This window comes from Aulonocara sp. 'chitande type north' Nkhata Bay, linkage group LG5 (assembly GCF_057382095.1).
Source record: "Aulonocara sp. 'chitande type north' Nkhata Bay isolate Kocher_YH1m ecotype deep benthic linkage group LG5, A_spYH_male_GT1.1, whole genome shotgun sequence".
Lineage (NCBI taxonomy): Eukaryota > Metazoa > Chordata > Actinopteri > Cichliformes > Cichlidae > Aulonocara > Aulonocara sp. 'chitande type north' Nkhata Bay.
This window is the reverse complement of record NC_141348.1, coordinates 5331865-5358456: the sequence shown is the minus strand read 5'-3', so window position 1 is coordinate 5358456 and position 26592 is coordinate 5331865. Positions and strand designations below refer to the sequence as shown.

The window sequence follows — 26592 nt, the reverse complement described above, 5'->3', positions numbered from 1 at the left end:
ATGGCTCTGCGCCCCCCTTAGGGGGCGGGCCCCACACTTTGGGAAGCTCTGGTGTAGGTCATCTACTAACTGGAAAGTTGGTGATTCAATCCCTGGCTGCTCCTACATGCAAAAGTATACTTGGCCAAGATACTGAACCACAGATTTCACTCTAGTATGGTCACTGGAGTGAAAATAGGAAAGAAAAGTGCTTGTGTGGATGAATGAATGAATGAATGAATGAATGAATGAGCCATGTCGCATAAAGTTCTTTGAGTGCTTGAGTAGAGTAAAGAGCACTACATAAGGACCAGCCCATTTACAACTGGATATAATTACTGTTCCAGTGTGTTTTCTTGTGAAACACATGATTTGTGATTAAATGTTTCTACAGCAGTGTATCTAACGTGTATCTAATGATGTAAGATTTGGTTAAGCACATAACTGTACTGACTTAGCCTTAAACCAGAGAAGCAGCTAAAAGCACCCAAGGAAGAAGGAGAGTTCAGCTAACTAAATGAAGTTTACATCAAGTGAGTGGACCTTTATTTTGAACAAAGACTGTGTGTGTGTGTGTGTGTGTGTGTGTGTGTGTGTGTGTGTGCGCGCGCGCGCCCCTTCCCTAACTTGAAGGCTGATTGGTTGGGTGTTGTCAAGGAGATGACTGGACACGAGAGGATAAGGTTCAACTCGAATAACAAAGTAACAGAAGAGAGCAGCACACCGCTAAACAGACAGTCACACTCTTGCATGCTGCACTTTCTATTTTGGACAAATGTGACAAATTTAGGTTAAAGTGACTCTGTTAACCTGTGAACTGACTGAACCCTCCTCTGCTTTTCACGTTCGTATCCCAGTTTGGATAATGGAGAGCTGCAATCAGCGGGTGTTCACACTGCTGCTCCTGCTGCGCTGCTTCATGAGTCTCTCCACCTCGTCCATCGACACCAGTAAGTTTTTAACACCCGGATACAACTGTGTGAAATACTCCACAAACTCAACTAAAAGAGGCTTGGTGCACGTGTGTGTGCTGTATTTCTCTGTGCACAACGCTCTGATTGCGCTAAATATGTGAGAGTCAAAGTAACAAAACAAAGACATGCAATCATTTTTAAAATCTCTGTGTGTGTGTGTTAACAAGGTTTTTCCAAAGACACCAGCAACACATTTCAAATAAACCAGGCCAAGTTTATTTGTTAGTATTTCTACTAATTACTTCAAAAACATGAGAGGCTGAGACGTTCTAGTGCTTCAGTGTGTGCTCAGGCTGTACTGCTGTCCATAAAGTAGAAATCACTGACTAGGCTCAGGAACACTGACCCTGTATATCACACACGTTTTGCCTTCTACATAACTTCTGTTGAACTAAAGGTCTATGAAGACAGTGCCCAACAAAATTCGGCTTGTAATCACAAACAAGTGTCACAGTCCACCGTGTCCATTTCACAGTTTGCCTGTCCAAAGCCTGAAACGTCCCGCATGCAGAAGTTGCATTACTAGAAGGGGGAGATAATATATTTATAATATATATAAGTCGGTAGGAGGGATGGGTACCGTTATCCGGTGCCATGATAGCACCGGTTCTGACATAAACGGTAGTAACCAGACCGAAAAGCAGCGCACATTTCGGTGCTTTATTTCGGTGCTTTTTTTTCCTGAGCTGTGATACACTTCTAGCCAATCATTTTACGTTTCCGAGGATAGTAGGCGGGTCCAGGTACGTACGTTCTTTTAGAGCAGAGCTACAGATTAAAAATGCCCAAGGCGAAAGTCTGGCTGTACTTCACAGCAAAATATGCAAACTCAGCAGCAACAAGTGCTTTAAGCTGATACTGTGATACTGTCAAAGGAGGTAACACCTCAAATCTGATGAAACACCTGGCGACGCATAGCGTTTTTTTAAAAGCCGAGAAATGCGCCGTATTTGATAGCTTGCTGCGAGACCTCACACCGAGCACATCTACTGCGGGTGTGGTGCCTGTTATCGGACCCGGAGTTAGCAACATCCCCCAAAAACACGAAGAGGAGAGTCCTGGCCCCTAGCCCTGCCAGTGTAGCAGAAATGATGAGGATGATGATGCAGCAGCAGCCGTTCTTCTCTGCGTGAGTAGCTTCATGTTGTTCTTGTAATTTACGTTGAGTAGGCTAACCACGTTATTACATTAATGCATGTAAGGTGAACTAGCAAACACCGTCGTAGTTACATGCGGCTGTCTTCTTGTTTGATGGCAGATACTCCCTTCACCCTGGCCAAAAAGGCTAAAATGACCAAAGAAAAAGTGGGAAACAGTTAAACATGAGAGGTTTTTGGACAAAGTTGGTGTTTTTTCCATTGTTTAAGCACTGCTTCCAGCCAAGAGTGATGCCATATATGCCCCATAGCTGCAGAAAAGGCTAACATTGTTATCTTTTTACAAAACAGCTGAACATGAGAGGTTTTTGGACCAATTTTGTGTTCTCCATTCTTTAAGCACCGGCACCGTTTCAAAAGTACCGATTTGGCACCGGTATCAGATAAAACCTAAACGATACCCATCCCTAGTCGGTAGTGAGATAAACATGTATGATGTACACTCCAGAGTCCTTCATCACTAGAAACAATTAAGCTAGGCTGCTAACATGTATTTGCTTGTAAATGTGTTCTGTGTCTTAATAAATTAATTATTGTACATGAAATATACAGATGGGAGCCAAATTCAAGAGCAAACCTAGACCAGACCTCTAAAGTAAGGAGATGTGATGGCTGATGTTGTTATACCTAAGGGTTTGTCTTACTTATGCTCACACCATATGAGACCAAATATTTTAATTGTGGGAGAAATTTAAAAGGTCAAAGTGGGACATGACCAGTAGCGTGATGGAGAATGACCGAGCTAAGATCCTGTGGGACTTCCAGATACAGAAGAATTGGTTCTTATACAGGACTTTTCTACTCTGAGCACTCTATACAACTCGTTCATTCACCCAATCACGCAAGCTAAGTTGTTAAGTGCTCCCTATCTAACATTCACACTCAGAAAGCAACATGGGAACCACTAACCTTCCAGTTAGTAGCTGACCTGCTCTACCACCTGAGCTACAACCACCCCGGACAAAATGGTGGTGGCTAACCAACCAGACATAGTGGTGGTGGACCAACTGAAGAAGACGGCCGTAGTGATAGATGTAGCAATACTGAATGACGGCAACATCAGGAAGTAGTAACACGAGAAGCTGGAGAAATACCAAGGGCTCTAGAAGATGTGGAGGATGAAGGTAGCAGTGGTGGCAATCGGAGCGCTTGGTGCAGTGACTCCCAAGCAAGGCGAATGGCTCCAGCAGATTACAGGAACAACATCAACAACATTGTCGAAGACCCAAGCTTGCAGCATGAAAAACAAAAGTTTGATGCTGATGCTTTGGTGCCTGCTTCCTGAACTGACACTGGGAGCTGGTTCCACCACAGGTGATGGTCCTGGTTGAAGATTCACTGAACTCAGAGTGCCTCCACACTCACCAGAATTCAGTCTAATAGAAAATATTCAGATTTGGTGGAATGGGAGATTTTGAACACACACAGTGGGATGCCTTCTACATCCGGGTGTCCCCAAACCACCACCCACCTGCTCTTGGATAAAGGACTTCTTGGTCAACAGACCCCAGCCGGTGAAGCTCGGCCCTCACCTCTCTTCCCCTCACACTCTCAGTCCTGAAACTGGGAAAATGGTGTGCATCAAACAACCTGACACTTAACGTCACCAAGACCAAGGAACTCATCCTGCACTTCAGGTGGAACAGAACTGCCTCTGCCCCCCTGCACATCAACGGAGAAAGTGTAGAGCGAGTGGAGTCCTTCAAATTCCTTGGCGTCCACATCTCTGCAGACCTCTCCTGGTCAACTAACACCACGGCGCTAGTCAAGATGGCCCAGCAGCGGCTACACATCCTAAGGGTGCTTGCACAAAAAGTAATCAGTTCTCTGCCTGTCTGTCTCTGTCATTCAGTACTGTACTGTGTATTTATATTTATATTAAGTGTATAGTTAAATTATTGTATAGTCTTTATAATGTGCTAAGGTACCCATGCACTTTTCTAGAGCTGTTTCTAATCTTCTTATACTATGTATAATGACAATAAAGGCTTTCAATTTAATTAAATAGTGTCGCTAACAAAGTGGCCAGTGAGTGTATTTCTGTTGTTTGTATGTGTTCTTGAGTGCTTGTACAGCTTAGGCACTGGACAAGCACTGTTGACTGGTTGTTGGTTGCTCCAGTCTGCAGGCCAAATATCCTTGAGCAAATTACTAACCCTAAGTTGCTCTCCAAAGCATCCATCAGTGTATGAGTGTGTGTGAATATTACGTAGAGAGAAAAAGTGCATGTTGTCTAAAACACTGAGTGCTCTGGGAGAGTAGAAAAGGACTATATAAGAATGGGTCAAATGACCTTTTTTAACCTCTAGGAACTCATGAAGGCTGCCCAAGAAAAAAAACAATTACTAAACTACAAAGGTTATCAAATCAAATCTAAATATAACCTGTGAGCATTGTGAATAACCCCTCGTCTGTCAGCACAACAAATAGACTTAATTTACAATACATTTTTGAGAGATGAATTGAATTTTCAACCTGCAAAATTCTTTAGTGAGGCCTCTGTACCTTCTGGTCACCCGTGCATTGGATGTTATCCTCTCCAGGTCTTGTATTTACTTAGGCCATGTGGAGGGGATGAGCTGTTTCCCACCAACAGGGGCTCATGTGCCCTAGGACATTCAAGTTGCCATGGAAACAAAGCTAATAAACTTCAGGGGTGGTCATAAATTTCCTCATTATTTGGCCTGTGGCCCAGAGGGAAGGGGCCATGGGTGACAGTGTGGAGGCTGCCGGAGCCTGCTTTTAGATAAGCTGCGTCTTAGACGTTGGTCCCACGGTAGATTTAGCAGACCAGGTCTACAATGTTATGATATGTGTGTCCTCCGAGGATCTGCTCTTCAGATGTGGTTTAACTAACTCTGACCTATCAGGCTAAAATGGTCCTGTTCCTTGTCAGCCAGCTATTTTTCTGCCAAGGGTGTTGTTTTGACCTCCTTGGCATTTTAATAATTCTGTAACTCTGTTAAATTAAAACCACATTATGTTATTTTTCATGACTTTTGTTTAAATGGGCTTATTTAGCAAATATTGAATTTTTGGGTGTATGGGATCAAAAGGAAAAAAGTCACGACAACTTCTACCTAGAACCACCATTTAAACCTGTCCTGCATGAATTATGACACCATCAATCAGGATTTGAAAAAAGATTTTTGAGCTTAATTTTTTTTTAATTTACTTTTCAAAGAGTTTTTTTTACAAGTACACTGGCTGACCAGTGGGTGGCAGGGTATGGAGTGACACATCAGTGTGTAGTGATTTATGTGCAAGTATACCATCAACACTGACACAAATACAAGAAAACCACCTATAAATACCTGTCTACTGTAGTGAGCACTGTGTGTGAAAGGGTTAATGTAACACCAGACTGGTTAGCACACATTTTGTGCGCACATTTTGAGTTGAAGATTGATAAAAACATCCCAGAGCTAGCCAGAGATGACTGAAAAACATGGTAGCACCAGAGATACTCTGCATAGACCCAATAAGGAAGAAAAAAAAAACAGAAAAGAAGAAGGAATTCAAATTTTAGTCAAGTGTAAACCAAAAAGCTGGTATCTTGGGTTGGTAATTGTGAACAAAATGGTATTCAGGTGGAAGCCTTCATCTCGTTTGCAAATCCATATCTGTGCTGATGTGCAAACGTTAGTTTCATTTTTTTTTAAAAAGACACTACTGAATTCTTTTGGTTTGTAAGAACATTAAACAATGAAGTCAGAGTTGCACAGTTTACAGAGAATGGGAACGCGAAAATATTCAGCAAGCTGAAATTTGTTGGCTGACGTTACACGACAATAGCTTTAAAATGAAAGGAAGGCAACATAAACTCAAACAACCATAATGGTTCGAAATACTTTAAAATACTGTGAAAAAAACCAAAAAAAAACAAAAGCAACACAACTCAAAAACACAGAGTGTGTTCAGGTTAGCCCATTTTTAATAAAGAGAAATTGATCAAAGTAACCTTTTAAAAAAAATCTGTAACAACCTTGCTTTGACTGTGTAATATGTGGGAAGTTAGTCTCTTGTTTTTTTTCTTCCCTGTCAGTGAATGTGGTAGATTTCTGTGGCCAGACAATCCAAGGTGACGGTATGATCATCAACTCACACCAGGAATCCAAGAAGTACTACTTTGTGATCATGGGGACTGATTGCCACCTGACAATGCAGGCCAGCTCTCCCAAAGACAAGGTCCAGTTCCATTTCCGCTTCTTCCTGGTTTACAGCTTGCTTAGAGTGGCCCCCCTGAGTCCTGCGCCTGTCTTGCCAGAGTCTCTGTCCCCCCACGGTTCTGCCCCTCTCAGCCCCAGATCGCAGTCTACCTCTGGTGAAAACTCAGAAGATCCGTGTCATGCCGGCTCTTACGTTCAGTTCTATGATGGTCGGGACACAACCTCGCCTCTCTTGGGGCCTCCTCTTTGTGGGAAGAGCCCACCCCGACCAGTGCTGTCCACAGGAAACTACCTGACCCTGAGGCTGGTGACCAGGGGGACTCAGCCTCGAGTTGACTTTGTGGGGGACTTCACCTCCTTCAGACTGGGTAAGAAAAACACGGTAAAGGTTATGAAAATGTGTTTGAAAGTCAGTCTTTAGCTAAGAAACAGGAGACCTTTAATCAAACACATACTTTAGGAAAGTTCTGCTTTGTTTTACTTCAAATTCAAATTCAAATTTTATTTGTCACGTACACAGTCATACACAGTACGATATGTAGTGAAATGCTTGGACAACTGCTCGTGACCTAAAGAGAACAAAAAAGGAAAAGGCTATGAATAAGATAGGAAATAAATATGAAAAATTAAAAAGGGTAAATTTAACTAGGAAGGAATAAAATATAAATTAAGGTTAAAAATGAAATAACTGTACAACACAAATTAGAATGAAGGGTAAATTTAACTGGGAAGAATAAGATAAAATATATAAATTAAAGTTGAAAATAAAATAACTGTACAACAAAATACACAATATAGAACTATATAAGAATGTATGAAGAAATATAAATAAATAAATACACAATAACAGCAGCTGTACAAGTATTAACTGGAAATGAAGAATATAATGACCACTGTTGTGCAATCCACATTACTTGAAGGTCAGCTGAAGTTAAAAGCGAAAACCCACAGCGATGACAGAAGACGCTTATAAGAAACTGGAATAACACGTCTTGTATTTTAATGTAACATTTTATTTTGCAGATACAAAATGTCACTGGAGATTTAACAGGATAGACAGATGCTGCATCATTTAAAGTCAGTGTTAATTTAATTTGAGAAGTAGCGCTGGGGGCTTTTGGCCTACTACTCCTTGCAGAAACTCTCTAAATCCTTTAGGTGTCGTTGCTGCAACTTGGCAACTCAAAACGGGAGCTCTGTCCACAGATTTCCTACAGGACTGAGGTCTGGAGACTGGCTAGGTCACTCCTGCAACTTGTGCAGGTCTGCAGGGTTGTCACTGACAGCTCTTTGATTTTACCCATAGTAGTGCTGAGGTTGGAATGGAGAAAATCGGTTCTGTGAGCAGGTGTGATTTCTTTTTTTTTGCCTGTCCGGTTTGGTTCCTTAGCCATCAGAATTGATATCTGAAAGCCAACAAAGGCACCCAATGGATTTACTTTTCCAAGTGGATCATCACGGCCTTGCCGTTTTAGTCCATTTGATCAACCCTTGTTGTTATTATTTATTTTATTTTATTTTCAGTTGTTACAGACGGGACAGACATGGCTGGGGGATAGGAAAGGAAGAAAGAGAGATGAAGGAACAGAAAAACAGAGGGGAAGAGGGACAGTGAGAAAGTAAACTTAAAAAGAAAAAAAATCTCCCAGATTACCTGTTGAGAGAAAAAAAAGAAAAAAAGAGAAAACAAGCAAAAAAAAGAGAGCAACATAATAAGTGTAAATAACAGTAAATACTAAATATTAAATGTTTTTGTGCAGCACGCAGGACCGACAGCACACAGTGTGCTTTGAGGTAGCAGCCAAGAAAAGTGTAGCTTGTCTGAACACCCGTGCGGATCAGTGCGCTTGTTTTCAAAAGGTTTCTTCATGTAATGATCTGCTAGAGGGTGTAGGGAGCCATAGCCCTGTCCCCCAGGGCATGAAGCATGCATGGAGGAGATCCAGGCCCCAGACATCCAGAGGCTCCAGAGTGCGAGAGCCCAAGGAGGTCCACTTTAAGGGCAACCATGCCACCCTCCTGAGAAGATTTGAGGAGAGCCCCAGACGAGAGAACTCCCAGCAGCCACAGAGCAGAAGCCAGAGGGAGCTGCAGTGGCGTGCCCGCGGGCTCTGCCGGCAGCCAGCTGTGCCAGAGTGAACCGAGCCGTAGGCCCAGAGGCCGGAGGGCCCCCCAATCCCCGGAAGAGGCCCGACCAAGCCATGGGCACCAGGACCCGCCAAGCGGCCACCAGGAGTGAGCCGGTACATACATGAGCGCCCAGCCCTGGACACCACCTAGACCCAGGAGATGTAACCCTTTCCCCTGAGGTGGAGACAAGCATACCGCTCCCGGCTCTGCAGCAGCCGGGAGGCCCTGCATCACAGACCCCAATTGGACGGCCAACTCCTCCTCCCAGCCTCTGCGTTCCAATGGCTAACAGAGAACGGGGGGGTGTGAAGACCCCATACCTCCCTCCTCCCACTCATGTGTAGTGTTGCTGCGTGCTGTTCCCAACTGCATTTAAAACACGGGAGGGCATGGTGCTGCTGGCAAAGAACAGCAGGTGTCAGCACGGCCCCTCTCGAGAACCCTCAATGTCTACATGCATTTAAAATCAAGAGGCGGCCACCAGCACCAGAGGTGAGGTTCAATACACAGACCGTCCCCCACCCCCAAGCCCCTATATGTGTGTGTTATGAGAGTGTGAGTAATGCGGATGTCTAGGTTGTGGAATAAAATTGAGGCGCAGGCGGCCAGAAGGGGACAGAGGGGACACAGCAGGTGTGATTTCTAGACATGAAGAGCTGAGATCAGGAGTAGCTGTAATTGATTTACTGATTTGTTCCTATGTATGTGCCATTGTAATGTATGGGCACAGCCAGTCTGTGGGCTGATATTTGGTGAAAGAAAAGAGAGAGACTGGTCATTTCTGTTTAAAACTTACAAATTCAACAGGGCATCAGAAGTATTCCCCCCAGTGCACACTGCTGAATAGTGCAAAAGTTCATATTTAAATTCTTAAACAGTGATGTAGATTGTATTCAGAGTAGTTGTAAAAGCAATGAGAAGTCTTTTGTTTTAATATTAGTTGTTGGCAGATCACTGGAAATAGACCAACGTTTTTTAGGGTTTGCCAAGTTTTCCACTCAGGCCTTTTATATAAGTGCTGTTTTGTTTCTTTGGGGATATTTATTTGATATCTCCCTTTGAGGTAGCAGCAAGGGATCAATTCATTATCCTGCCTCACTGTATCTGCAGCTAGACTTTGTGACTCTGTGTCAGCAATACGTGGAGGCTTTACATTTGCAGATTTCTGTTTGCCATACCTCAGCAAGGCCAGAAAGTAATTTCTTCAAATTTGGTAGATATATTCATTCTTGTCCTTACCACATCTTCCATTATAAAATGGACCAGAACCAGAACACAGGGCATCTTTCTTCAGGAGACAGCACTTTGATTTCTTGTCAAGCTGAGTTTGTTGTCGCTTGTTCAGGTGTTTATTGTGTCTTTCAGTTTCCACATAACACTGAGTAGAGATGTGAAAACAGATTATTTTGCTCAGTGTACATTGGTGCTGTTTGTGGTAAAAGAACGTCTTCGGTATGGTTTGAAGTTTGAAAAAGTTTTGTGTCTAACATTAGTTTTGTGTCATGCAGCAGACACGTAGATTTATATTTAAAAACAAATCATCTGTATACTTTTGTGCACGTGGCTTAATAAGTTCATCTGCATGTTTTCAGTGGGAGAAACGTTTTGTCATCATCCAAGTGACTTCCTAAACGTAAAGAGCAGTGTGTGAGTGATACACTGTGGCTGTGGTTTCATGGTCAGAGTAAGGTTACACCAGGTGGAGCAGAGAAACATGTGAATTTAGATGATGATGCTGAGATTCATTGACTGAATTCCACCATCATATCAACTTTATACCACCTAGAAAAACAGACAGCATAAACAGTGTGCTGTCAGTGTGGAGGATGGAAATCAGCCAGGACAACTCAGGAAACATCTGCTCACATCTGGTTGATTTAAGTTGTGTACATCCACAAAGAGCAGCAGGTCAGCTGATCACAGCCTGTACACTAAGAAAATCTACTGCAGCTCTTAGTAGAAATTATTGAGAGTTATGATTATTTTCCCCACACTGAGCCACTAAGACCAATTATAGGGTTCCACACCCGCTGAATCCACTTTAACCTCTGACTGTACACATTTTCTGTTTTGTTTTGGGGGGGTTTCAGTTTCACAAAAATAGAAACATCCTCAAAAGAGGGTTTAAATTTATTGATGTCTTTATTATCCAGGTGAGTAAATCCCAAAAAGTTTATTCTGTTCATCTGGACGTAGCATTTTCAGTGGGAGAAATGTTTGCTCATCATCAGGTGACTTCTTCAGTCTCACCTGACTGCAGGTTTCAACCTTATAAACAGGACATTTGCATAATGACTGAAACCAGTACCACTGAAGGAACACTGATCATTAATATGCAAATTCTCATGACTATATATCAACAACCACTGGTGTCTGTGAAGATTCTCAGTCATCCAGGTCATCGTAGTCAAAGGAGCTTGCAAAGAAAAGCGTCTGGACTTCTTTAAGTTGCTTGAAGACGTTTCACCTCTCATCCGAGAAGCTTCTTCAGTTCTAAGGTCAAATGGTGGAGAGTCCCAGATATAAACCTAGTTGGAGTTTCCCCCCACAGAGGGACAAAAGGACCCCCTGATGATCCTCTAATCGCCTGAGCCAAGGTGTGAAACTGGGTGTGGGTCCCAATCAGCCAGAGTTTCGGGTGAGTTCATTGTGAAACCTGGCCCCACCTTATCAAATCAAATCAAATCAAATCACTTTTATTGTCACATCACATGTGCAGGTACATTGGTACAGCACATGTGAGTGAAATTCTTGTGTGCGAGCTTCACAAGCAACAGAGTTGTGCAAAATACAATAATGTAAACAAGCAAGATACAAGAATGGCTACATCTGAAACTAATAAATATATGTACAATATATAATAGTATATGCATTTCTGGATGTGTATACTAAATATTTTTCTACGTGTGTGTGTGTGTGTGTGTGTGTGTGTGTGTGTGTGTGTGTACACATATTTTACAAATTAAATAGAGTCAACAATAAATAAAATATATAAAATATACAGAGTTGAATATGTGCAAAACAGTGGCATTACTGTACAGTGTGGAGTGCATAATGTTGAAGTTCCAGTAGTGAAGCTGAGGTGTCTATGACGTGTTCAGCAGTCTGATGGCCTGGTGGAAGAAGCTGTCTCTCAGTCTGCTGGTACGGGACCGGATGCTGCAGAACCTCCTTCCTGATGGAAGCAGTCTGAACAGTTTATGGCTGGGGTGACTGGAGTCCTTGATGATCCTCCCCGCTTTCCTCAGGCACCGCTTCCTGTAGATGTCTTGGAGGGAGGGAAGCTCACCTCCAATTATCCGTTCAGAGCACCGCACTACTCGCTGGAGAGCTTTGCAGTTGTAGGCGGTGCTGTTGCCATACCAGGTGGTGATGCATCCAGTGAGGATGCTCTCAATGGCACAGTGATAGAAGGTCCTGAGGATGCGGGGGCTCATGCCGAATCTTTTCAGTCTCCTGAGAAAGAAGAGGCGCTGCTGCGCCTTCTTCACTGTTTTGTTTGTGTGTACTGACCACGTAAGATCCTCAGCCAGATGTACTCCAAGGAACCGGAAGCTGCTCACTCTCTCCACAGCAGCGCCGTTGATGGTGATGGGGGTGTGTACTTCTCTGCACCTCCGGAAGTCCACTATCAACTCCTTTGTCTTTGCGACGTTGAGGGTGAGATGGTTGTCTTGACACCAGTGGGTCAGGGCGCTGACCTCCTCCCTGTAAGCCGTCTCATCACCGTTGGTGATAAGACCCACCACTGTAGTGTCGTCCGCAAACTTCACAATGATGTTGGAGTTGTTAGTGGCTGTGCAGTCGTAGCTGTAGAGTGAGTACAGGAGAGGGCTCAGTACACACCCCTGTGGAGCACCAGTGTTCAGTGTGATGGGGGATGAGGTGATGCTGCCCAGTCTGACCACCTGGCGTCTGTCAGACAGGAAGCTAAGGATCCAGCTGCAGAGGGAGCTGCTCAGTCCTAGATCCTGCAGTTTCCTGTCCAGCTTCGAGGGAACGATGGTATTGAATGCTGAGCTGTAATCTACAAACAGCATTCTCACATACGTGTCTCTCTTCTCCAGGTGTGACAGGGCAGTGTGTAGTGTCAGGGCTATGGCATCATCAGTGGACCTGTTGTGGCGGTATGCAAACTGTAGAGGGTCCAGTGAGTCGGGTAGTGCAGAGCAGATGAAGTCCCTGACCAGCTTCTCGAAGCATTTGCTTACGATGGGGGTCAGGGCTACAGGTCGGCAGTCGTTCAATGAGGAGATGGTGGAGGATTTGGGTACAGGGACGATGGTGGCCATTTTGAAGCAGGCTGGGACTACAGACAGAGAGAGGGAAAGGTTGAAGATGTGTGTGAACACTCCAGCCAGCTGAGCCGCGCATGACCTGAGGACGCGGCCGGGAATCCCGTCCGGACCAGTAGCTTTGCGTGCGTTCACCTTCCTGAAGCACTTCCGCACATCCTCCTCAGACACAGTGTGCGCACTGACGTCATCCGCGGTGCGCACACTGTCCAGTCTCATGGTGTTCGCTGTGTCGAATCTAGCGTAGAATACGTTTAGATCCTCACACAGAGAGGCCGTGGTCTGCGGTGTGCTGGTTTTCCCTCTAAAGTCTGCGATCGTGTTTAGTCCCTGCCACATACTCCGAGGGTTGTCAAACTGTTGCTCCACCCTGTCCCTGTACTCACGTTTGGCTGCTTTGATCGTCTTCCGGAGTTGGTAATGTGCGTGTTTGTAGTCCGATGTGTATCATGCAAATTCCTGAGATCAGATGGCCCTTTAGATGCAGATGGACAGCTGAGTCTTGTCCTGTGGAGGTGGCTTCTCTATGTTGTGCCATGCACTTGTGAAGTTTGCACTTTCCATCTGCATCTAAAGGTCAAAGGTCACTCTTTCGAGGATGCCAATGTTCACATTTTGGACAGAGAGGACAGATGGTTTGAAAGAGGAGTGAAAGAAGCATCTATGTCCACTGTGAGCGACCATCTTTGAACAGAGGCGGGGGTTTACGACACCAACTCTCTGCCATCTATAATCCAGTTTTGAGATCCCTTCCCAGACGCCTTAACGCCCACTCACATCCTGGGCCATCTGACCTCAGGAATTCGCATGATAAGGTGGGGCCAGGTTTCACAATGAACTCACCCGAAACTCTGGCTGATTGGGACCCACACCCAGTTTCACACCTTGGCTCAGGCGATTAGAGGATCATCAGGGGGTCCTTTTGTCCCTCTGTGGGGGGAAACTCCCACTAGGTTTATATCTGGGACTCTCCACCATTTGACCTTAGAACTGAAGAAGCTTCTCGGATGAGAGGTGAAACGTCTTCAAGCTACTTAAAGAAGTCCAGACGCTTTTCTTTGAAAGCTCCTTTGACAACAACCACTGATCAATGATCCTTGAGTCATGATCAGTGACCATGGGAAACCTGGTCATTGATCCACTCTTTGTGGATGTACACGACTTAAATCAATGTGGAAATCAATTTACTGACTGGTGGAATTCAGTCAGTGAATCTTAGCATCATCAGCAAAATTCACATGAATCGCTGCTACACTTGATGTAACCTTACTCTGACCATGAAACTACAGCCATAGTGTATCAGTCACACACTGTTCTTTACTTTAAACCCATCACACTACAACTAACTAACCTGTTTATCCTGCAGAGGATTTTAATGCAGCCTTTGAATAACACACTTAGTTTGACTCAGTTTGTTTTGCAGCATGTTTCTCAATGTGATAAAACATAATGTCACATAGACTTAATATCTGATTAAAAACACGAGGACCTACATGGAAGCTTTAAATTCCCAGTCTATCAAGCAATGCTGAGCATCCTTCCCTTTAAATCCAAGCTCTCTTCTTCCTCTCCTGTCCTTCTGTCTTAGTCTTTGGCCATGGAGAAAGACATTACCATATGGCCAGAGGGTGCCTCTCAGCAGCTGCAGGACTGTTTTGACAGGACTAACTGGGATATCTTTGAACATCAGGAATTCAATTCAATTTTATTTACACAGCGCCAAATCACAACAACAGTTGCCACAAGGCACTTTATACTGTAAGGTAGACCCTACAATAATACATAGAGAGAATAACCCAACAATCATATGACCCCCTATGAGCAGCACTATGGCAACAGTGGGAAGGAAAAACTCCCTTTGACAGGAAGAAACCTCCGGCAGAACCAGGCTCAGAGAGGGGCGGGGCCATCTGCTGTGATTGGTTGGGGTGAGAGAAGGAAGACAGGATAAAGACATGCTGTGGAAGAGAGACAGAGGTTAATAACAGATATGATTCAATGCAGAGAGGTCTGTTAATACATAGTGAGTGAAAAAGGTGACTGGAAAGGAAAAACTCAATGCATCATGGGAATCCCCCGGCAGCCTACGTCTATTGCAGCATAACTAAGGGAGGATTCAGGGTCACCTGGTCCAGCCCTAACTATATGCTTTAGCAAAAAGGAAAGTTTGAAGCCTAATCTTGAAAGTAGAGATAGTGTCTGTCTCCTGAATCCAAACTGGAAGCTGGTTCCACAGAAGAGGGGCCTGAAAACTGAAGGCTCTGCCTCCCATTCTACTTTTAAATACTCTAGGAACAACAAGTAGGCCTGCAGAGCGAGAGCGAAGTGCTCTAATAGGGTGATATGGTACTACAAGGTCATTGAGATAAGATGGGGCCTGATTATTTAAGACCTTGTATGTGAGGAGCAGGATTTTGAATTCTGGATTTAACAGGAAGCCAAAGCAGGAGAAATCTGCTCTCTCTTTCTAGTCCCTGTCAGGACTCTTGCTGCAGCATTTTGGATCAGCTGAAGGCTTTTCAGGGAGTTTTTAGGACTTCCTGATAATAATGAATTACAGTCGTCCAGCCTGGAAGTAATAAATGCATGAACTAGTTTTTCAGCGTCACTCTGAGACAGGATATTTCTAACTTTAGAGATGTTGCGCAAATGGAAGAACGCAGTCTTACATATTTGTTTAATATGTGCGTTGAAGGACATGTCCTGGTCAAAAATGACTCCAAGGTTCCTCACAGCGTTACTGGAGGCCAAGGTAATGCCATCCAGAGGAAGAATCTGGTTAGATACCATATTTCTAAGCTTTTCAGGGCCGAGTACAATAACCTCAGTTTAATCTGAATTAAGAAGCAGAAAGTTAGCGGCCATCCAGGTCTTTATGTCTTTAAGACATTCCTGCAGTTTAACTCATTGGTGTGTGTTATCTGGCTTCATGGACAGATAGAGCTGGGTGTCATCTGCATAGCAGTGTAAATGTATGCTATGTCTTCTAATGATACTGCCTAAGGGAAGCATGTATAATGTAAACAGAATTGGTCCTAGCACTGAACCCTGTGGAACTCCATAATTAACCTCAGTGTGTGAAGAGGACTCTCCATTTACATGAACAAATTGGAGTCTATTAGATAGATATGATACAAACCACTGCAGCGCAGTACCTGTAATACCTACAGCATGTTCTAATCGCTCTAATAGGATATTATGGTCGACAGTATCGAACGCTGCACTGAGGTCTAGCAGGACAAGCACAGAGATGAGTCCACTGTCAGAGGCCATAAGAAGATCATTTGTAACCTTCACTAAAGCTGTTTCTGTGCTGTGCTGAGCTCTGAAACCTGACTGAAACTCTTCAAATAAACCTCTGCAGATGATCTGTTAGCTGTTTGACAACTACTCTTTCAAGGATGTTTGATATAAAGGAAGGTTGGAGATTGGCCTATAATTAGCTAAGACTGCTGGGTCTAGAGATGCTTTTTGAGTAAAGGTTTACTCCATGCTGCCGTAACACACCTGGAGCTATGTGTGGATGCTTTTCATGGATTACTGCTAAGCTTTTAACACCATTCTTCCACACAAACTGGTGGTTAAGCTACAGGACCTGGGGCTTCCATACAGCACCTGCATGTGGCTCAACAGCTTCCTCTCAGGCTGTAGACAGAGAGTGAGAGTTGGCCATCACACATCCTCAGCCCTGAGCCTCAGCACTGGCTCACAGAGACTGCTGGTGTCCTTCTACAGAGCCACCAACAGACACAGACCTATTGCATATGCATCTGGTACACTAGCTGCACCGTGGCTCAGAGAAAAGCACTCCAAAGGATCATTAACACCACCCAAAGGATCACTAGCTGCCCTCTCCCCACACTGGAAGATCTACACAATACCCACCGTCTTAAAAAAGCTGCTGCTACTAAAAAATGTCCATCACGCCACTCTTGAATTGATCTATGCGCTGACTGAAGCATGTATGTGGGAATGTATGTGAATGTGTGCTCATACTACTTTTATTAGCACTTTAAGTGTTTTATTTATTGATTTTATTGAATTTTATTGTTTTATTTATACTTTCACATTTTTATTTTTTATGCACTGATCGGGGACCACTTATAATGTGGTTGTACCTGTGACAATGACAATAAAGACATTCTGATTCTGATCTTTGAGTGAAGTTAGCTCTCTTTCATTTCTCTCCCTGTCAAATATGGCAGCTGGACCTTTAGCTGCAACACACTGAGGCTATGTCCACACATCATTTTCTCTCCATTTTGGCCTCCCACACTGAGACAGCGTTTTCCTCAAGGGAAAAACGCAGCTTTTTGAAAACGCTCTCGAAAACGCTGCCCCGGCGCAGTGTGGACACTAGAAAGCGCAGACTTTCTAAAACGATGACACATTTTAGTCATGTGATGCAGTCATGTGACCACTTAAAAAAAGATAGTGGAGTGCATTACAGCAGTTGTTTTGATTGCTCTCAATTTTGACAGCCCTAAAAAAGATTATTATCAGTTTGTACATGCTCCAGATAGCTTTACTTCAAATTCTTTCATTCCTACTCGCTTTTGCACCTGTGGACGCACAACTCTGTGAAAATGACTGAAAACGCTAGTGTGGACGCGGAGCGTTTTCAGACGAAAACGCCGTTTTCAAATCTATCTAGGCTAGTGTGAACGTAGCCTGAGAGACAAACTGCACACACACAGTTTGTGTTTGTTGAGTTGATAGAAACGCTGTGTTAGAAATTACCTCACACTTAAAAAGTATTACTCTCTTTATGTTGGCTCCTCTTCTGTAGGGCTAGCTAGATGCTGAAGTACCACAGCTTACAGACAGTTGCAGTCGTTCTAGTGCTGTGGCATAAACCAAACAAATTTGGCAAAATTCTAATCGGTTTGATGTTTGACGCATTCAACTCAAATCCATCAAACCAAAAGTAACAAGCCTGTCAGGGAGTAAAAGTAAAAAGCAGTCAGGAAATAAACTTCTCAAGTAAAGTACAGATACATGTTCTTAGGTAGAGTAAGGAAGTATTTGTACTTCGTACTTCCCACCTCTGACCGTACCTACCATACCTATTTTCTGTACAAGGTAGAAATCCATTGCATGCACTGAATGTGTGTGTCAGTATTCAGTGGCAGTAGTCTACCCACTACCAAAGTAATCCCTCTTTTTCACTTTCTTTGTTGTCTTCTTCTTCCTTCAGGTTTTAATCAATCAGATTGCAGCAATGAGCCTTACTTCACTTGCAGGAATGGAAAGTGCATCCCTCTGAGTTTGGTGTGTGATGAAAAAGGCATTGATAACTGTGGGGATGGAAGTGACCTGGAGGAAAACCTCACCACAGGCTGCAAAGGTCAGTTAGGCTGATACTTACTTAATTAGGAAATTTGAGGATTTTGGAATACTGTAAACAGTTTAAGAAATGTATTGTAAAGCTTACCAGTGAAACACCATTTGTAATATTTAATAGCTGACCCAAATCTGTCCTTCTTCAGAAGGTCAAATTTTACCTCCTGAACCTTCACCAGCAATAGCAACCCCTCCTCATCCCTTTCTGAGTCCACCCACTGTGCCCTTCCTGACACGTATGAACTGTGGTGCGCCGATTGGTCCTCCCAATCCTGAGTCGGTAGCAGGTACGTAAACTTGCAAAGACAGTGCTTACACCCTGCAGTCAGTTGGCTGCTAAATAACAAAATTCAGTTGCACTCAAGAGTAGTCCAATAAAATTTCTTCAGTCATTGTTTCCCAGAAGATCATTATCAGATGTGATGTGGCCAGTAGGGGTGACTGTGGAGGTGTCAGACTGTTTGAAAGCCTCGTTACAATTCTGGCACAATTGCTTTAAATGCTGCAGCTTTTACAAAGCCTCGCTTTGCCCAGCGCTACAGAGCTCTATCTAGAGGAGCAGACTGCTTGCTTTCAGTGGTCAGAATTTCATTCATGTGCTTAATTTATTGTGGAGAAGTAAGTTATAGCAAATATCTACAGAGCAACATAATCATAGTCAAAGTGACCATTCAGTTGAAATAGTGGAGGGTTTTTTTAAAATATATTTTGGCCCTTTGTTCATATTCAGATATACTTTTAAGGAACTCTCTGCAGCAGGAACATAAAGAGAGGCTCTGAAGTGCTGATGGATGGTCAGGCAATCTGTGGTTTATGACTTTTTGTCACCGTTTGTTTGGTAGAGAACTCAATCGCAGGACTCAGAAGCTTAGGGAGAAGATGAAGGGTTTATTTGTGATATTGCACCAGGTGAAGATATATAAATATATACAATGGGATAAGAAAACACAGGGCTCGAGGGAGTCCAAGGCTGAGGGAAAGGTCTGAGGCAGGCACCAACATTACTTCTTCTTTACTCCGTCCGTGACTCACTCAAGCAGTCTGATCTAAAACGCTCACCGTCACTCACACACATCCACAGAGTTCAAAGCGACAGGGGACACAGGCAGGGGATCTGGGTAGCCTGTACACAGGGGAAAATACGTCAGGGAGAAACTCTGAGAAATCTCAAGGAAAAGATGCTCAAGTGGCTGGGCTACACTGACACTATTCAGTACAACGATCCAGCGAGGAAGCAGTCGCCTGCCATCTTAAGTAGTCTGCCAGGTAATCACTCACAATGAGAAGCCAGAGTAGGATTAGCATGAATGAGCAACAGGTGTGCGTTGAAGGTGGGTGCAGAGGTGGGGGAGCAAGGTCCAGCTCTGCCCTGGTGGGAGAGGCGAAGGCAAAAAAAAAACACACCACACCGGATCCTGAGATTCGTGACACTTTTTTTATGAATGGATGATCAATGGGCAGGACATTTCCAAGTCCATGGACCCTGTTGGGTATCACTGAATTGTTGACTATTGTTTTTTTGTGAGGTGGAGCTTCCCCACCACACACATAAATGAATGTACTTTTTCACTGCTGCTGTTTATTTAATTATGACTGTCATTTCCGATACAAATAACTATACTTTGTTTTAACTCTAGACTCCCCTGCCTCTTTGTCCCTGTTGGTTCTCTACATCATCATGGGCATGGTGACAGGTGGCATAGTGCTCTGCTGGTGCTTCTGGTCACCTGGCTGCTTCATGTGGCGAGTTAGCGCCTGTCGCTTCTTACCCTGCTGCAACTCAGCCTGTGCCTCATGCCAGTTGTGCACTCACAGCTGTATCCGCAATAAGGAGCACCGACCGGGAAAAGTCACTCCACACACACATGCCAGTGGCACACCAATGGGGACCGCGGTGGTTACTACAGCAGGTGTGTAAAGCAGCAGGACTGTCCAACAGGTCACGATTGGTACACAGAGATATGGCATGGACATGAATCATGAAGGCTGAGTGGTGTGTGACGATGTGTGAGACTCTGGCATGGACAGATCTGATGGAGTCGATTAAATGTGTTTTAAATGTAATCACACAGGTGGTGTTGTTTATGTTACTATGAGAAGATAAAGCAGGATAGAATTTATATCTGCAATTTAGTATGAAAGTATGTGATCAGTGTTTAGTCATATACATGCTATTTTCACTCTGTCTTTGAAGTAACTGTTTAGTCATGCTGTGAAAATATACCACATGTCCACAAAGTATGCTGAGGTCATATACTGAAGAAACAGCAGTGGAGTGGCCCACCTGGTGACAACAGCTGTTTGTCCCTTTGAAAAATTCACTTTTCACTCTCCATGCTGACATACTGTGGGGGAACATAACTAATCCATCCCCTGATAAATTTGTAATGTTTCTCAGTTCCAAAGAAATGAACAGTCTCTAATAAAACCCAGAAAACCACATAACAAACGCTATAAATTGATTTGGATTTCATTAAGTGAAATTCGTGGTGAACCTGTCCAATGCAGCCAGAATACTGCTTCCCACAGATTGGTTGTGTGCCCATGTACCACACAGATCCTAATCAGTCAATGAATTAATCAATCAGAGACTGCTAACCTCAACTCATTATTTGTATAAAGCACTTCTGTCTGCAGAACCAGTTCCTTCATTCCGACCTATCGACCACAAAGGGTAAGACCAAATAGCTGATAAAGGAAGTCAGGGACACAATTGTAGACCTGCACAAGGCTTGAATGGCCTATAAAACCATCAGCAAGTACTAAGTCCTGTTTCTCTTGGGAATCAAATAAGGAAAATTGTGTTCGTTAAGTTAGTTCTTTGATGTAACAATGCTTCTTGGCAATAAATCTAATAACTCTAAAAGGCTGTGTGTATGATGCCACATTTTTAAGGAAACAGCATTTGTATTTGTGTTGTCTCTTTATTTTGAACATGTTAAAATAGTATAACAACATCAACAACAGAAAAAAAGGAGACAAACAAACAAAGAAAAACAAAAGCAAAACAAAACAATAATAATTAGAAATTATAAATAATATGTTTAAAAAGCAGCTGGAAGAAGTGTAAGCTTATTTAATCCCACCCCTTCTCCCTCCTTTAGTAACTAATAGGCTACACCTTTTCTCCCTGTCCATTGTAAATTCTTCCGTACAATTTGTTACATGTATTTGCTTTTATAACTGTAGTAACACGTCAAAAGGCTACTTTTACATTTACAGATATATATACTTATGTAAACATACTTGTGCACCCACACATACACATCCCTGTTGTGAAACTAATGGGGGAGAACACCAGATCAGAGCCTTTCCTCCTCCCTGCACTTTGCAAAAACCATAGTTTTGAACCTCTGTTTAAACTGAGTCATGCTTCAGTTCTTCACTCAGTCTGTTCCACAGCTTTATTCCACACACAGAGATGCAAAAGCCTTTAAGTGTTGTTTGAACACAGGGATGTTTTACATTTAAGATAAGATAGAACTTTATTAATCCCTCGGGTGGGTTCCTCTGGGAAATTCGATTTCCAAAAAAGCACAGCACCGACAGAAGTTACAGAGTTATACACACACACATATATATAAATACAGAGACAATATAAATAAAATATACGAAGGGGATAAATAGAATAAATAGGAATAAAAATAAAAATACAAGTGAATTGCACATTTCAAGTATTGAGTCTATTGCACCGTTGACTATTTACAAAAGTATTGCACAAAAGGTATTGCACAGTGAGGTGAAGAGGCACTACAGCTTAGTTGTTCCCTCCTTTGTCCTCCTGTTTCCCCTCCCTCTCCCCTCCAGAGAGGAGTTAAACAGTCTGATGGCGTGTGGGACAAAGGAGTTTTTAAGTCTGTTAGTTCTTGTCTTTGGGAGAAGCAACCTGTCACTGAACAGACTCTTCTGGTTGTTAATGGCCGTGTGCAGAGGATGCCTGGCATTGTCCATAATGTCCATCAGTTTCTTTAATGTCCTTTTCTCTGCCACTGTCACCAGAGTGTCCAGCTTCATGCCGACCACAGAGCTAGCCCTCCTGATCAGTTTCTCCAGCCTGGATGAGTCCTTCTTTGCTGTGCTGCTCCCCCAGCACACCACAGCATAGAAAAGTACTCCAGCAACCACCGACTGGTAAAACATCCTCAGGAGCTTCCTGCAGATGTTAAAAGACCTCAGCCTCCTGAGGAAGTACAGTCGGCTTTGGGCTTTTTTTATACAGGTGCTCTGTGTTGCATGACCAGTCCAGTTTATTGTCCACCCACAGCCCGAGGTACTTGTACTTGTTGACCACCTCCACCTCCTCCCCCTCTATCTGAACCGGCAGTGGACCTGCTCTAGACCTCCCGAAGTCCACAACCAGTTCCTTAGTCTTTGAGGTGTTGAGTTGCAGGTGGTTTGTGTGACTCCATGCGACAAAGTTCCTCACCAGACTTCTGTACTCCTCTTCCTGATCATCCCAGATACACCCCATGATGGCTGTGTCGTCTGCAAACTTCTGAATGTGGCATAATTCAGAGTTGTAGCAGAAGTCAGAGGTGTACAGGGTGAAGAGAAGAGGGGACAGCACAGTTCCCTGTGGTGCTCCTGTGCTGCTGACCACTGTGTCAGACGTGATGTCCTTCAGCCTGACGTACTGTGGTCTGTCGGTGAGGTAGTCGGAGATCCAAGCCACCAGGCAGGGGTCCACCTCCATCCTGTTCAGTTTTTCTTGAAGCATACAGGGCCGGATGGTATTAAAGGCACTGGAAAAGTCAAGAAACAGGATCCTGACCGTGCCTTTTCCCCCATCCAGGTGTGAGTGGGCTCTGTGTAGGAGGTACAGGATGGCATCCTCCACTCCGACACCCGCCTTGTATGCAAACTGTAGTGGGTCCTGGGCATGTTGTACCTGTGGTCGGAGGAGGTTGAGGAAGAGCCGCTCTAGAGTCTTCATAAGATGTGACGTCAGTGCCACCGGTCGGAAGTCATTCAGCTCATTGGGCCGGTTCTTTTTGGGGACCGGGACGATGCAGGATGTCTTCCATAGGGCGGGCACTCTCCCCAGTCGCAGACTGAGGTTGAAGACTCGTTGTAGCGGCTCCCCAAGTTCAGCAGCACACGCCTTTAGCATCCTAGGACACACCTTGTCTGGGCCTGCTGCCTTTCTGGGGCGAAGCTTCCTCAGTTGTCTCCTGACCTGATCCACTGTGACACTGGGAGATGTTTGGGAGGAGGGGAGGGGGGGAGATGTCTTGCTGCTGAGAGAGGGATTGGAGGAGGGGGGTGTCATGGTGTCAGGAAGGGGGGGAAGCGAGGGAGGTAGGAGAGTGGGGATTGGACTCTGTAGTGAAGGTGAGGGTGGGGGGGTTGTGGGCTGGTCAAACCTGTTGAAGAAGTTGTTGAGTTCGTTTGCCTTCTCCACAGTCCCCCCCACTGTGCTTTTCTTGGTGTTGTGGCCTGTGATGGTTTTCACACCATTCCAGACCTCCCTCATATTGTTCCTCTCCAACTTCTGCTCCACCTTCCTCCTGTAGGTGTCCTTTGCTTCCCTCAGGCAGCGTTTCACCTCCCGCTGTGCTGCCTTCATCTCCTCCTTCACTTTGCTCCTGAAAGCCTTCTTCTTCATGTTGAGGACAGCTTTGACTTCCTGTGTTACCCACGGTTTGTTATTAGGATAACACCGTACCGTCTTAGCAGGGGCGACCGTGTCCACACAAAAGTTGAGGTAGTCTGTAAGACAGTGTGTCGCCCCCTCTATGTCCTCACCATGTGGGCTCAGGAGCACATCCCAGTCTGTGGTGTCATAACAGTCCCTCAGAGCATCCTCCTTTTCTGGGGTCCATCTCCGGATGGAGCGCGTTGTGACCGGCTGCCTTTGGACGAGGGGTGTGTATTGTGGCTGTAGGTAAACCAGGTTGTGGTCTGACTTCCCTAGTGGGGGGAGGGGGGTGGCTCTGTATGCATCTCTCACATTAGCATACAGTAGGTCAATTGTCCTGTTGCTTCTTGTGGGACAATTCACAAACTGGTGAAAAGCAGCCAGAGTAGAGTCCAGTGTGGCATGGTTAAAGTCTCCAGATATAATAATGAAAGCCTCGGGGTTTTGTGTCTGAAGTCTTGCTGTGACTGTGTGTATTTTCTCACAGGCAGCTGTTGCGTCGGCCCTCGGAGGGATGTAAACACACACACAGATCACATGACTGAACTCCCGAGGTAGATAATATGGCCGCAAGCTAACAGCTAGCAGCTCCAGGTCCGGACGGCATACCGAAACTTTAACGGAGACGTGTCCAGGGTTACAGTATCTGTTGTTAACGTAGACAATGAGTCCCCCACCTCTGCTTTTTCCGCTGGCCTGCGTGTCCCTATCGGCTCTCACGGATGTGAAACCGCATAGGTCTACGTTAGCCTGCGGCGTTAGCTCGGTTAGCCACGTCTCCGTGAAGATAAACAAGCTGCACTCACGGTATAGTCTGTGGTTGTTCAGAGCGCACAGTTCGTCAATCTTATTCTGTAACGAGTTCACGTTGCCCATGATCACTGTCGGGATTGATGGTTTGAATCGCCTCCGGTGATCCGCTCTCCTCGCTCCAGCTTTGCAGCCTCTGTAGCTCCTCTTTAGCTCGGCCGGGATGTTGTGTCGCATGCCGGTCTGTCCCTTTGTTTTTAGTGCCAGCAGCTCCGCTCTCGAATAGATGAAGGAACTGGTTCCAGAAGTTTTAAAAAGTGCATTATCCATCTTGTATCGCTATATCTAAGAGGTATAAGTAGAGGAAGGTGAAAAAAAGTTTGAAAAGCCTAGTCTAAAAAGTTAAAGTTAACAAAAAGGTGCGGTGTTGCAGAGCTACTTGGAAAGGCTGCCGTCACTCCAGCGCCATCTTGAACATTTATTTCCCCCCCTAACTGTATCCCTCTACTCTTTTAGAAAACATTTTGAGAATATTGTCAGGAAGTGGGCTGTTTATTGCTTTATATATAATTTGTACAGTGAGAAAATGAACCGGATCAGTGAATTCTATAACCAGTATTATGGATTATCCTTATGGCCCTTTTTGCAAAATGAATATTGATGATAGCAAAAACTTAAAAGCACCAAACAGCTTATTCAGCTATTGTCTCCTATTTGGTCTCTTTTCATTGGTCTGGATGGTTGAAGTCTGAAAAGAAAAAAAGAGACTCCACGTGCTCCCAGTACCTGCGTTTGGTATCTCTCATCGCACGCTGCATGCCATATGAGCCGCTCAAATCGCCAGTGGTGAGACCCACGTTGTAGGAGGCGGTCCTGGCGTTCATTGCAGTGCGGATCGATCTGTCCACCCACGGTTTCTGGTTCGGGAATGTGGTGACTCTCGCAGTGGGGATAATCTCCTCCGCTAGCATATTGACGAAGCATACTGCTACTTCCGTAAACTCGTTGATGTCGACTGGGGCATGCTCTGAACATGTCCCAGTCGACATTGTTGAGTGCGTCCTGCAGCGTAGCTTCTGATTGGGCAGACCAACGTTTCACCTCCCTCGTGGTTACTTCTTCCCTCCGTATGTTTTGTTTATACTGGGGAATGAGGAAGATGGCGTTCAAAACGTTCCAGTGCAAATGCCCCTGACAGTGAAGGGCAGTCACGGCAGGCCTCCAGCAGCCCTCTGACACTGGAGAATGGCTCTGTGCAGTCTGTTCAGGATTGTCTGGATAGAGAGCCATCGGCCACATCATCCTGGAAGCCCTGATTACCAATTTGAAGATTGGCTATGGTTCCTAAATGCTGATAGGTGTGGAAATGGGATTCTTATGTTGTTGTCTTCTTTGGACACCAGGGCCCTATTTCAGGAAGCCGGTTTAGAAAACTCAGAGTGAAAAACGATACTCAGGGTTGAGTAACCCCGAACTGTCCAACTCGGAATATTCGGTTTCAGAAAGGCTGATAACAATTAGTTCAGTCAACGCGGAGTTGCTTTAACCCCAAGTTAAGCACGCGCACGAGGATACATAAAGCCCTGATTAGTGGAGCACAGAGTAAGCGAGTCACCATGGAGACGGAGGGAAAGAAGGCGCGGTCAATGTATTTCACAGCGCTTGAGGCCGAAATTCTGATGGCAGCATATGCCGATAACATGCAAATTTTGCGGAAAAAAAGTAACACAGCCTCAGCTGCAAAAGAAAGAGAGCATGCATGGCAAAACATAGCCGACAGAGTCAATGCGTGAGTGTTAATTTAAACATTGATCGAGGGATTTCCACCCATTTAACACGTTATTTTATTATATTTTATTTTGTATTTTATACATTTTATTTTGTGATGTGATGTGAGCGCAGGTGCAACCCAACAGGCCCCAAACGTTCCTGGCAGCAAGTAAAAATGAAATATAAAAATATAGTCCAAACAGGTAAGGTGTAATTGTATTATGAGCCATAGTGCTTGGTCAGTTTGTCCGATGTAAATCAATTGCAGTTAGAGGCTACATTAATTTCCCCTCTGTAAGCACTTATTGAAATTATCTGAGCACATTACAAGTACATATTTGCTTACTCTGTATGCTCAAATGTGGCCCGTTATAGCCAACAGAAAAA

The 26592-nt window shown here is 44.4% G+C and overlaps 2 protein-coding genes across 2 annotated transcripts; one reads left to right on the top strand and one right to left on the bottom strand.

Annotated features, from left to right (window-relative positions):
• Positions 1–703: 703 nt before the first annotated feature.
• On the top strand, positions 704–21302 carry ldlrad2 (low density lipoprotein receptor class A domain containing 2). The gene is made up of 5 exons (XM_086291066.1): positions 704–929; positions 6156–6647; positions 17902–18051; positions 18194–18334; positions 19685–21302. Exons 1-5 carry the CDS (start codon positions 845–847, stop codon positions 19963–19965), a joined length of 1149 nt encoding a protein of 382 aa, XP_086147192.1. The 5' UTR covers positions 704–844; the 3' UTR covers positions 19966–21302.
• On the bottom strand, positions 20025–24893 carry LOC147329762 (uncharacterized). Its single transcript, XM_086290877.1, has 2 exons — positions 22377–24893; positions 20025–20077 (listed from the first exon to the last, which is right to left on the bottom strand). The coding sequence occupies exons 1-2, from the start codon at positions 24763–24765 to the stop codon at positions 20025–20027; spliced, it is 2442 nt and encodes an 813-aa protein (XP_086147003.1). The 5' UTR covers positions 24766–24893.
• Between the last annotated feature and the right edge of the window lie 1699 nt (positions 24894–26592).

Coding starts and splice junctions, on each gene's coding strand:
- ldlrad2 (XM_086291066.1), top strand. CDS start 845: ATGGAGAGCTGCAATCAGCGGGTGTTCACACTGCTGCTCCTGCTGCGC. Junction 6,648..17,901: donor CTTCACCTCCTTCAGACTGG/GTAAGAAAAACA, acceptor TTCTTCCTTCAG/GTTTTAATCAATCAGATTGC. Junction 18,052..18,193: donor CCTCACCACAGGCTGCAAAG/GTCAGTTAGGCT, acceptor GTCCTTCTTCAG/AAGGTCAAATTTTACCTCCT.
- LOC147329762 (XM_086290877.1), bottom strand. CDS start 24,765: ATGGATAATGCACTTTTTAAAACTTCTGGAACCAGTTCCTTCATCTAT. Junction 20,078..22,376: donor CTTCGGGAGGTCTAGAGCAG/GTCCACTGCCGG, acceptor CGACTCCATCAG/ATCTGTCCATGCCAGAGTCT.